This window comes from Nomascus leucogenys, chromosome 17, assembly GCF_006542625.1.
Source record: "Nomascus leucogenys isolate Asia chromosome 17, Asia_NLE_v1, whole genome shotgun sequence".
Lineage (NCBI taxonomy): Eukaryota > Metazoa > Chordata > Mammalia > Primates > Hylobatidae > Nomascus > Nomascus leucogenys.
The window spans coordinates 67,443,691-67,456,733 of NC_044397.1; the positions used below are offsets into that span (position 1 = coordinate 67,443,691).

Below are 13,043 nucleotides of genomic sequence, written 5' to 3' on the forward strand. Positions count from 1 at the left end.
CCATTTCCAACTAAAAAGTATCTTTCAACAATTCTGTGAACTATCTAGTATCTCTTGAGGAAGGCTTCTGCTGAGACTAGCTGGAATGAATCTGTTGTCAGCTAAAAATGCTGAACCATACAAAGGGACATTGAAGGAATATCTGAATAAAATGAGCATTGGGCTTGATGGTGTTTTTGTGATCACAGAATTCTATTCTTAAATTAATGATTATGGATGTGGAGCAATGAGCAGTCCGAGACATGATTGCAGGAGTGATTGGATGAAGTTTATTGGAAGAAAAGTTTATTAGCAGCCAGGAGGTCAAGAATTGAAAAGCCAGGATATTGGGTGGGTTGTCAATGTGGAAACTAAAGTCCTCAAGGTGATGGCAGCACTCAGGCTCGAGAGTAAGACTTTGAAGCACACACCAAAGGCTTCAGTCATCAATAGACCTGATTTGAAGGTCAGTAAATGACAGGAGTGAGATGGAGGAACAGGAGATTTAGCCACGTGAAACAGACCACTAGTAATAGCAAAGAAAACAAAGTTATTGAAGAACTAAGAAGTAAGAGAAACACCAACTCTATTCCACATCCTGAAATAAACAGTTATCACTTCTGGGCTGTGGAGAGAGTGTCCAAAGGAAGAAGGTAGAACTAAGGCAAGCCAAGGAAGTGAGACAAAAGCTCAGAGCCATGGTCAAAAATCTTAGGAAGTCATTTTAATTCCAGATGTCATAGAGTGGAAAGGTTTGAGAGATAAGGGAAGAGTTGGAGAACTGAGTGTGACAAAGAATAAGCAACAGAAGGATGGATGAAACATGGCTACAAGGAAGGGTGGACTTAAACTCTGGGCACTGATGATTAGAGAACATGGATTGGATGGTCCACTTAAGGAGAGTGGGGCTGGGTCTACTGGTCAGACTGAACTAGCTGTTGGGGTGATGGCCCGATTAGTCTGTTTTGTGTTGTTATCAAGGAGTACATGAAGCTGGGAACTTTGTAAAGAAAAGTTTATTTGGCACAAACTTTTGCAGACTGTACAAACATGGCACCAGCATCTGCTTCTGGTGAGGCCTCAGGAAGCTTGTTCTCATGGAGGAAGGGAAAAGGAGACGGCATGTCACGTGGAGAGAGAAGGAGCGAGAGAAAGGTGAGACGGTGCCAATCTCTTTAAATAACTAGCTCCTGCATGAACTAATAGAGGGAGAACTCACTCATTACTGTAGGGAGGGCACCAAGCCATTTATGAGGCATCCGCCCCAATGACCCAAACACTTCCCACTAGGCCCCACCTCCAACACTGGAGACCACATTTCTGCATCATGAGATTTGGAGGAAACAAATATCCAAACTATATTATCGACTATCCCAGAGCTCCAGACTCTACAACGTGACCCACTTGCCTAATCTTTTCTCCTCAGTCCCATGCTCCTACCCACTACGTGCAGCTAAAGCCTCCTCATTGTTCCATGAGCCCCCCAAACCCATTCTGCCTCTGCGTTGTTATTCATTCTGGTCCCCTCATGAGTGTAATGACATCTAGTTTAGGAGTCAGCAAACCTCAACCCAGTCCAGAGACTATTTTAATCATGCTGAAAATATTCACTTCCTGGCCCTTTACAAAAAAACAAAACAAAAACAACAACAACAACAAAAACAACGTTGGCTGACCCCTCACCTAAGTCATTGAATTGTAAACATCCAACTTAGAGGAGATCTACAATGCATTTTTTACCATTCAATGCATTTTTTTATCACTAACCCAGCAATTCAACTCTTTGAAAGGGTTGCAAGAGTATTGTTTAATAGCAGAAAAAAGTTATATCCAAGATGTGTTTTTAATGAGTATTTCTAATATCAAAAATAAATATGCCACAGAGGAGGAACAGTCCAAGTCCTGTCTATCTCCTCCGTGAAGGCTTTCTTTCTTTTGTCTCAATTCTCGAACTCTGTAGCAGCTATACCCTGTGTCACACAATTTGGCACTAACTGTACACTCTGCTTTTAGAAAATAGCATTTTTTATGTCTTTCTAATTATCCATTTATATTTTATACTTATTTTATTATTACTTATTTTTGAAAATAGAGATGTGGTCTCCCTATGTTGGCCAGGTTGATCTTGAATTCCTGGCCTCAAGCAATCCTCCCACCTCAGCCTCCCAAAGTGCTGAGATTACAGGCGTTAGCCACTATGCCTGGCCTCTGTCTGATTCTTAAAGTTGTGTGTTCCTCAGAGAATATGTAGAAAATATAGAATAGTATGAACAATAAAACTTAAATTAGTCACCTGTTCCTCACACATAGAAAACTACTATAACATTTTGGTGAATCCACTTGCTTTCTTCTTTATAAATATAGAGATAAGAGTAATATGTATTACAAAAGACTGATCATACAGATGCTTTCTTGTATGGATATGCATGAATGTTTATAACCAATTCTCTCTTGCTAGGTATCTAAGAAATTTCCAAGGTTTTACTCCTATAAATAATCTATTGTACAAATCTCCGATCGTTTCCTTAGTAAAGGTAAACACCATCTTACTTTTCCTTTCCCTGATCAACCCAGTGTGTCATCATCTAATCCCTTCAATCCATAATAAGCTCCTAGCAGCCAAATTATAAAATTTATAAATAGTCAAGAAAAGATAGGGCAAACATTGTATAATTACTGTCATTGGCAAACAATTTCATGGTAATTTTACAATGTTACTTGTTCTTAACTGCAAACTGAAATCTGATAATGCAATTGAGAAAGTAAATATACTTACAACACTAAAGAGAAAAACAGGTTCACATTTATCTCTAAATGGCTGCAAAGTCACAATGTTGTCAGCTTCTGCCTGGAAAAAGTAAATATTTCATATAATAATAAATAAAACTATATTCAAGTAATGTGATACACTATGTTGAAACAATGCAGATATATATATATAATTTTTAGGTTTACTGCAACATTCGGTATGCCTTAGTGCTTTTATGGCTCAAACTGCACATACTGGCGAGTCAAGCCCTACATCATTTGGCCTTAAACTTTCCACACCGTTTCCTTTTACATTAACCAACCTTTAGCCAAACTTATTTACTCATGTTTTCCTCCCTGGTCCTGCCCTTCTTTTACTGTCCCTGTTCAACTATCCTTCTTCCAATTCTGTCTCACTTCCTTTTGCTGTAAATCATCTCTTGTTCTGCACAGCACGTTACTGCCCCTCTCCCAAGGCACCTATGTCCCTTTCAATATTCTACTACAGGCATGTGTGGGCCTGTGGCACCTGCTCTGTTAGAAGGAGAGTTGTGTGCACAGAGAGAGTATGTTTCCTATCCACATTTGTATCTCATCTCCCTCTGTCAGTCATAGGGCCATACATTAAAAGAGCCTTACTAAACACTCCTTGAATAAATTAGTAGTCAACTTTTAAAGATTTTGAATTTTATGTCTGTAATTTTCTTAATATTTTCTCATAAATTTCAAGTTGTTCCAAATCAATTATGAACAACTATACATTCAATAATAGTGTCTTCTTCCATATTAACATAGTATCCATTGGTCCAGTTGCCAGAATGAGATCGTTTGGTAGGCCCTTCTGTAAGAGTTGGTGTCTTAGTCAGTTTGGGCTGCAATAGCAAATTGCTATTGACTGGGTGGCTGAACAACAAACATTTATTTATCATAGTTCTGGAGGCTGGAAGTCTCAGATTAGGGTGCCAGCACAGTCTGGGTGCCAGAAGTGAAGGCCCTCTTCTCCATTAATATCCTCACTTGGAAGAAATCACATGTCTCTTCCTTTATTTAAAGGCTTTGATTTTATTCTAATTACCTTCTAAAGTCTCCATCTCCAAATGTCATCACATTGGGGATTAGGATTTTAATGTATGAAATTTGATGGCAAACATTCAGTTTATAGCAGTTGGTTTTTGTAACATAAGGCAATGCTTTTCAAAGTGGGATTTTCATTGTGTTTAGTGCAATACCATAAACCTTGACTAACACCTTGGGATCCAGACAAAGTGCTACTAGGGATGTTGGAAGGGTTCCTAAAAAGCTGAGAAAAATCATGCCATTACAAGAAAGAGCTGACTTGCCTGATAGGTACCCTAGATTGAAGTCTGCAGCTGTAGTTGCCCACCATTTCAAGATAAAAGAATCCAGTCTAAGAGTAATTGGGGTTTTTTTTTTAAAGGAAGTTCATGAAGCCATTGCTGCAGCTGTGCCAGCAGACATATAAATCTTGCATTTTTTTTTGAAATACCTTTTTATCTCACATTGAAAATGCAGCTTTTATGCGGGTGCAGGATTACTATAAGAAAGGCATGCCTATAGGACTCTAATATGATTCCAAAAAAGCAAAGTCATCATATGACAACTTAAAGCAAAAGGAAGTGAAGGATCTAAAGCTGGAGAATTTAATACCTGCAAAGGATGGTTTGATAATTTTTGAAAAGGTTAAAAAATATTAACATATCAGGAGAAGCAGCTGCTACTGACCAAGAGACAGCAGAAAAGTTTCCAGATGCCTTTAAGGAAATAATTAAGGAGAAAAGATGTCTACCTGAACAGGTTTTTAATGCAGATGAAAGTGCCCTAAACTTGGGTTATTGCTGGGAGGAGAGGAATGCCACAAAGGTCGTTATTTAGTAAGGGAGAGAAGTGAGCACCAAGACTTAAGGAAGAAGAGATAGGCTAACTCAACCCTTTTATGCATTACAGTCGGGTTTATAATCAGGGCTGTCTTTCTCAATAAAACTGCTAACCCCCAATTCTTGAAGGGAAAAGATAACACCAGCTGCCAGTCTTTTAGTTATACAACAAGAAATCCTGGACAATGAGAACCTTTTATTCTGGATTGGTTCCATCAATACTTTGTCCCTGCTGTCAGGAAGTACCTTGCCAGTGAGAGACCATTTTTAAAGTTCTTTGATATTGGACAATGCCCCTGTTCACCGAGAATCCCATGAGGTCAACACCAAAGGTGTCAAAATGATCTACTTGTCCCCAAACACAACATCTATAATTCAGCCTCTAGATCGGGGGTCATAAGGATTTGGAAGGCTCATTACACCTGGTACTCTATGGAGAAAATGTCAGTGCTATGGAAGAGAACCCTGATAGAACATCATTAAAGTCTGGAAGAATTGCACCATTGAAGATGCCATCATTGTTATAGAAAAAGCTGCAAAAGCTATCAAGCACAAATTAATAAATTCCTGCTGGAGAAAATTGTGTCCAGATGTTGTGCATGACTTCATGGGATTTATGACAGAGCCAATTAAGGAAGTCATAAAAGAGATTGTGTATAAGGCAAAAAGGTGGGGGGTGAAAGGTTTCAAGATATGGATGTTGGAGAAATCCAAGAGCTGAGAGACACCACACCAGAGGAATTAACAGAAGACAAATTGATAGAGATGAGTGCCTCTAAAGCAGTGCCAGACGATGAGGGAGAAGATGTAGAAGAGCCAGTGCCAGAAAACAAATTGACATTAGAACATCTGGCAGAAGAATTCCAGTTATTGAAGACTGATTTTGACTTCATTTATGACATGGACCCTTCTATGATATGGGCATTGAAACCAAAGCAAATGGTGGAAGAAGGATTGGTACCACATAGAAACATTTTTAGAGAAATGAAAAAGCAAAAACGTCAGACAGAAATTACCATGTATTTCCATAAAATTACATCCACTATGCCTGCTTCTCCTGCCTCCCCTTCACTTCCTCCACCTCTTTTGCTTCTGCCACCCCTGAGATATCAATACCAACTCCTCTTCCTTCTTCTCCTCCTCAACCTACTCAATGTTAAGATGATGAGGATGAAGAATTTTATGGTAATCCCCTTGCACTTAATGCATAGTAAATATATTTTGTTTTCTTTATAATTTTCTTAATACTGTTTTCTCTTCTCTAGCTTATTTTATTGCAATAATATAGTATATAATACACATAACATATAGAATATGTGCTAATCAACTGTTTATGTTACCCATAAGGTTTCCAGTCAACAATAAGTTATTAGTAGTTAAGTTTTGGTGGAGTCAAAAGTCATACATGAATTTTTTACTGCATAGGGGGGTTAGCACTCCTAACTCCAGCATTGCTAAGGGTCAATTCTATTTAGAAGTAATTCAGGTATTATAATTACAATGTTTATATTATAATACATAAATTATTAAGTATTAAATAATGTAATAATAATATAATAGTAACTGTAATAAACAACATTTACTAAATTTTTATATGTCTATATATATATATGAAATATTTAATGTTCCTCTTTTAAAAAGGCACACAGCAGAAAAAAATTGTATACTGACCATTCAGCTCAGGGTGATTTTAATAGGTAATAACCTCATACATTTTAATTTTGGACCTACATGTTCAAGTTCAGAGTGTCTCTCTTCCTTGATTAACAGCAGAAAACAATATGTCCGGCAGAGGGCATCCCTCCACTGCTGCTCACAATGGAGGTTTGGAGATATAATTTTCTTTCACCTTTATGGGCACGTCACCAGAATCCAGAACCCCTAGTCTATGTCTTTTGAACAAACTTTCCTAATGCCAACTGCCAGGATTCACAAGAATTTCCTGATCCTCAACTCCCTGTGATCCATCTGTTAGCTGTTAGACACTTGTGATACTGTCTTTTAACTTCCATCAACCCCTTTCCAACTGCATGTGGCAATCTCCTTTAGGCCCTATTCTCTGCTCTTCTAACTTGATTTTTCTTCCCTGTGAAGAATCAAGTCTAGAATAATTTCCTAGCTCCTTTCTGGTGGTTCTGATTCTCCAGAGTGAAACAGGTTGTTATAGAATCTTGTCTTATAAAAACTACAATGATAAGAGAATGAAAAAACAAGCCACAGACTGGGATAAACTATTTGCAAAAGTAATACCTGATAAAGGACTGTTATTCAAAATAAACAGAATGCTTGAAACTCAACAATAAGAGAACAAACAACCCAATTAAAAAATAAGCCAAAATCCTTAGCAGATACCTCCTCAAAGAAGATATACAGATGGCAGTAAAGTATATATAAAGGTGCTCCACATCACATAATCTCAGGAAACGCAAACTAAAACTACAATGTGATTCCACTACACATCTATTAGGATGACCAAAATCCAGGCAACGGATGCTGGTGAGGATGTGGAGCAACAGAAACTCTCATTCATTGTTGGTAAGAATGCAAAATGGTACAGCTGCTTAGGAAGATGATTTGATGGCTTCTTACAAAATAAAACATATCATTACCACATGATCCAGCAATGTTGCTCCTTGGTATTTACCCAGATGAGTTGAAAATGTATGTTCATACAAAAACCTAAGCATGGATATTTACAGCAGCCTTTTCCTAACTGCTAAAAGTTGGAAGCAACCAAGATGTTCTTCAGCAGGTGAATGGATAAATAAACCATGGTACATCGAGATAATGAAGTATTATTTGACACTAAAAAGAAATGAGCTGTCAAATCATTAAAAGACATGGGGCATATCACTAAGTAAAAGAAGTCAATGTGAAAAGGCTCTACACTATGTGATGCTAAGTATATGACATTCTGGAAAAGGCAAAACTATGGAGGTAGTCAAAAGATTGGTGGTTGCCAGAGGTTACGGGGTAGGGAGAGATGAACAGATTACAGAGGGTTTTGCAGGGAATGCAACTATACTATTTAATGCCATAATATAATAAATACGTGTCATTACACATTTGTTAAAGTCCCTAAAATGTACAACTCTGAGAATGAACTTTAATGTGAACTATGGATTTTGGTAAATAATGATGTGCCAGTGTAGGCTCATCCGTTGTAACAATATACCACTCTGATGTGGGATTTTGATGGTGGAAAAGGCTGTGAGAGTGTGGGGTTAGGGGATATATGAGAACTCTTTACTTTCTAGTAAATTTTGCTATGAGCCTAAAACTGCTCTAAAAATAACATCTATATAAAGACTTTTTTTTTAAATTAAAGGAATGAAAACCTTACAAAGTCCTTATTTCAGAAGACAAAAAAAGATGTCAATTCCTTCACCAGGACAACAGGATTTGAGTACTGTAGACAGCCACTTACTCTCTTGAATAGAAAAATAATAAGAGGTGAGTGTCTAGGCTTTAAACTGCTTATTCATCATCTTGAACTAAGGAAAATTAGTCCTATAGAAAATGCATTTAAAGAAGGGGATGGATAGTGAAATACAAGGCCAGCAAGCAAACCCATTCCAATGTTTGGGTTGAAAGGGGCCACGAAAGACCTGTAACTGGGAGAACATGAGTGGGTTGTGGTTGCATGTCTGCCTTAGGAACTATGTATTTCAGAGATAAGGAGTAAAGATCTGTTATCATCTGTTTTCTGCTCCTGTATCATAAGTCTAGTTGGTTTGGGTGCTTTTCTATATAATATAAATACATTATATAAGCCGCACATATAAATTCTCCAGTAGGGACATTTAAAAACAAAAAAGGTGAAAATACTGTGATAATAAATTTTACTTAACCTGATACATCCAAAATATTATCAGTTCAACATGTAATCAATGTATAAAATTATTGATGGCATAGTTCACTTTCTTCTTCCATATTAAATCTTTAAAATCTAATGTGTCTCTTACACTTAAGAGTACACCTTTAATGGGTGCAGCACACCAACTTGGCACATGGATACATACGTAACAAACCTGCATGTTGTGCACATGTACCCTAAAACTTAAAGTATAATAATAATCATCAAATAAAATAAAATAAAAAAGAGTACATCTTAATTTGTATGCTAAATGTTAATCAGAAATAATTAATCCTTAATTAGCTTTAACAAAATTTACAATTAAATAGTAGATTCACATACTCAAGTTATCCCAGATTTTAAAAGTTTTACAGTAACTCAATTGAGTATCAGTTTTAAAATTCAGATTTAAATTCATTAAAATTAAAAATTCAGTTCCTCAGTTGGACCAGCTACATTTCAAGAGCTCCATAGTCACTTATGCGTAGTAGCTACCATGTTGGATAACAAAATTCTAATTAGTTGATCATTTTATGTGAATAGATTAAATAAACAGTACAATTAAGTAAAATGTGTTTGGCTACAATATTTTAATCCCTTATTGCAAGTAGGTAGCAAATAAATGAGGAAAAAATCGTTGCCACTGGAAGATAAGGTAACTGGGTTAATGCCAGGGCACTACTCAATGATACCCAGTAAACAGCTTTTGCAGCCCTTATTCTAAAGGACACACACTGAACAGGTGGTCAGGTGAAAGGAAACAGAACAGTAGACGTATCCATTATTACACTTTTCTAACTTTCACAGTCATGATAAATAGCCTCGACATTATAAGAATGGGATAAAAATCATGTTCATTCTCAGATCTAGTAGAATTAAATATATAGTAAAACTGCCAAGTAAAGACTATTTTGAAGAACTGACAGGTTGTTTAAATTAAGACAATACTTAAAGTATTAGAGGATACTTAAACACTTAATATGAAGTGAAAACAGTGGTTTAATGAAAACAAAATTCTTACAACAGCAAAATGTAGAATTTCATCTTTGTTCAGTTCGTTTTTCAATTTTCTGAATAAAGGTTGCATTGCTTTGCAAGGTCCACACCAGGCTTGGTAAACATCGATCACTAGAAGATGATGATATTTATGAAATAACTAAGTCTACCAAACTAGGATAGCAGTTATCCCAATCTGGAGCCATGGCCAGGGCAAAGGCACTGCAGGATTTCTTGGTCAAAGTGGGGAGTGGCACTCTAGAGGGACAGGGTGTCAGGAGGTACCCTAGATCAAACCCCAGGTGGCCAGACAGCCGGGGAGTCCTTGTACCTGTTAAGCCTTTGTTCTGCAACATCTCATCCCACAGGCTTTGATTATTGATGACTGTCTGCAAAGTGGAAGGCACTGTAAAAGGTATTCAAGCACCAGTGCACCAGATAAAGAACTGTTGATATGTCAGACCCACCTGTAACTGGACTTCTTGTTTTTTGCTTGCCATTTATCTACTATCATAGGAAAAAGAAAGAAAAATTTTTAAGTAGGAAATTCAAATAATATCTTCTTTGTGCATGCAAATAATATCTTTTAAAACAATTTTTAATTTTTGTGGGTACATAATAGGTGCATATATTTATGTATCTCTCTATTTATGTACTTAAATATTTATGTATTTAAATCTGAGATATTTTGATACAGGCATGCAATGCATTATAATCACGTCAGGGTAAATGGGATATCCACCACCTCAAGCATTTATCCTTTGTGTTAAAAACAAACAAATTGTTACAAACAATTTATCCTTTGTGTTACAAAAATAACTCTTTTAGTTATTTTAAAATGTACAATTTAGATTTTTTGACTGCAGTCACCTGTTTATGCTAGCAAATACTAGGTTTTATTCATTGCTTTTTTTTTTTAATTTTTTTTGTTTTGAGACATAGTCTCACTCTGTTGCCCAGACTGGAGTGCAGTGGCACAATCTGGGCTCACTGCAACCTCTGTCTCCGGGGTTCAAGCGGTTCTTCTGCCTCAGCCTCCTGAGTACCTGCGACTACAGGCGCCTGCCACCACGCCCGGCTAATTTTTTTTTGTATTTTTAGTAGATACAGAGTTTCACCGTGTTAACCAAGATGGTCTCAACCTCCTGACCCGTGATCCTCCCACTTCAGCCTCCCAGAGTGCTGGGATTATAGTATTCATTGTTTGTAACTGCAGATAACATCTTAATGTACTAGTGAAAAATTTCCCCACTGTACATTGGATTATGCAGTGTCATCTTTGCTGGGGAGAGAGAAGCTAATGTCATGGAAGCACTATTGTATGCTAGGCTCTATGCTAAATGCTTATAGCTGCCACACTATCTTATCCTCCCAACAGTCCTGAAGCAAGGTAAGAATGTTAGGTGTTACACGTAGTCTGGTTTTTTTTAAAGGTTTTGTTTTCCTGAAATATTAGAAAGTGTTTCCTATATTATCAATTGCAAACATACTGTCTATGAACATGCCCGTGGATCTTTCTGGGGTCCCTCTTCAGATCTGGCTGCTCTAAGGATATTTAATCTTGAGAACAAGGCCACTAGTGTTTTCTGGGGCACAAGATAAACTTCCCAAACTCCCTATTCAGTGGTATGAGGGGCGGTGTAGAACAGGGGTCAGTCAGCGTGTGGGCGGTAGTGGACACTAGCGTACAACAAAGGAAAAGCCACAAGCAAGGCTGTATCCCAGGAAAGGTGCTGGTTGCTCCGGCAAGCCTTACACAAAATGTCCTCCTCTAAGCTAGACTGGGACGTTTAAAGAAAAGGAAGAAACAGGCCCAGAGGATCTAAATCAGCTCCCTCGTTGTGGCCGTTTGAGCAGTGACCTCGGCGAAGTTCCATTCCAGTACCTGGGACCCTGGTAGGGCCTGGGGCTGAGGCTGGCAGGCCTCCTGCTGGGCTTTCTTCTCCAGCTGATTCAGCAAAAGGAAGAAGAGGGATTCCCTGCCTGTCTGGGAAGAAGAAGGGGGGCAACGTTTTGTCCAACCCATCTGCCCGTGAGACTTGAGCGGCGTCTCGAGGCCCCTGCTCCAGCCAGCAGCTATACCTGAGCAGTGGGGACAAGACCAGGTGGCGCCTAAAATCCTCCACCTCTTCTGCCCACACAATGAAGGAACAACGAAGTCCTGGTTCCACCATCACAAGACTCTGTTCTTCAGCTGCCTCATCCCCAAACTCCCATCCCCCATCTTCCCATCCCTACATTCCCCTATCCCCAGATGCGCACCGAGGTGCGCTGTCCGAAGTGCAGATTTGATCATATCTCCCCTTGGCTTTGAATCCTCCTGTGACTGGCCATGCTTTACAGCATAAAATGCATACACCACAAATCGGAGCAGAAGGCTCTCTGCCAGCACCAGCCTTTTCTTTCTTTTTAACTTTGTCTTCATCTACCCTGGTTCATTTTTTTTTCTTCTTCTTCTTTTTTCTTTCTTTCTCTTTCTTTCTTTTTCTCTTTTTTTTCTCTTTACTTTCCTTCTGCCTTCTCACTTACAGCATCTGGAAATAATTTTTAACAATAGTTTCTGATTAATCCGCAGGCCGAGACACAGAAAGCAACTGTAGAGTAGAGGGACAAAATGAACCTTTGTAGGGATCCTCATCCCTGGAGTGGACCAAATAGATGAGCAGGGCTACCTACAGAAGGATTTTTGACCAGGATTATATCCTATCAAGACACGACATGTAGTACTCCTTCACTTCACCATCTGCAATTTTCTTTCCTTTTTTTTTTTTATTATACTTTAAGTTCTGTGATACATGTGCAGAAAGTGCAGGTTTGTTACATAGATATACACATGCCATGGTGGTTTGCTGCACCCATCAACCTGTCATCTATATTAGGTATTTCCCCTAATGCTATCCCTCCCCTAGCCCCCCACCCCCTGACAGGCCCCAGTGTGTGATATTCCCCTCCCTGTGTCCATGTGTTCTCATTGTTCAACTCCCACTTATGAGTGAGAACATGCGGTGTTTGGTTTTCTGTTCTTGTGTTAGTTTGCTGAGAATGATGGTTTCCAGCTTCATCCACGTCCCTGCAAAAAACATGAACTTATCGTTTTTTTATGGCTGCATAGTATTCCATGGTGTATATGTGCCACATTTTCTTTATCCAGTCTATCACTGATGGACATTTGGGTTGGTTCCAACTCTTTGCTATTGTGAATAGTGCTGCAATAAACATACATGTTCATGTGTCTTTATAATAGAATGATTTGTAATCCTTTGGGTATTGCTGGGTCAAATGGTAACAAAAGCCAAAATTGACAAATGGGATCTAATTAAACTAAAGAGCCTCTGCACAGCAAAAGAAACTATCATCAGAGTGAACAGGCAACCTAGAGAATGAGGGAAAATTTTTGCAATCTATCTTTCTGACAAAGGGCTAATATCCAGAATCTAGAAGGAACTTAAACAAATTTACGAGAAAAAAACAACCCCATCAAAAAGTGGGCAAAGGATATGAACACACACTTCTCAAAAGAAGACATTTGTGAGGCCAACAAACATATGAACAAAAGCTTTTCATCACTG

General features: G+C 38.3%; 1 protein-coding gene across 1 annotated transcript in view; it reads right to left on the bottom strand.

Moving 5' to 3' along the window:
- Window positions 1-11,688, bottom strand: part of NME8 (NME/NM23 family member 8) — a 52,473-nt gene extending 40,785 nt beyond the window's left edge. Inside the window, exons 1-6 of the mRNA XM_003268948.2 lie at window positions 11,557-11,688; window positions 11,231-11,461; window positions 9,942-9,981; window positions 9,806-9,863; window positions 9,500-9,606; window positions 2,756-2,827 (exon numbers count right to left, since the gene is read on the bottom strand). Coding sequence (XP_003268996.1) covers window positions 2,756-2,827; window positions 9,500-9,606; window positions 9,806-9,863; window positions 9,942-9,974 — 270 coding nt within the window. The 5' untranslated portion in view covers window positions 9,975-9,981; window positions 11,231-11,461; window positions 11,557-11,688. The remainder of the gene's footprint in view (window positions 1-2,755; window positions 2,828-9,499; window positions 9,607-9,805; window positions 9,864-9,941; window positions 9,982-11,230; window positions 11,462-11,556) is intronic.
- Between the last annotated feature and the right edge of the window lie 1,355 nt (window positions 11,689-13,043).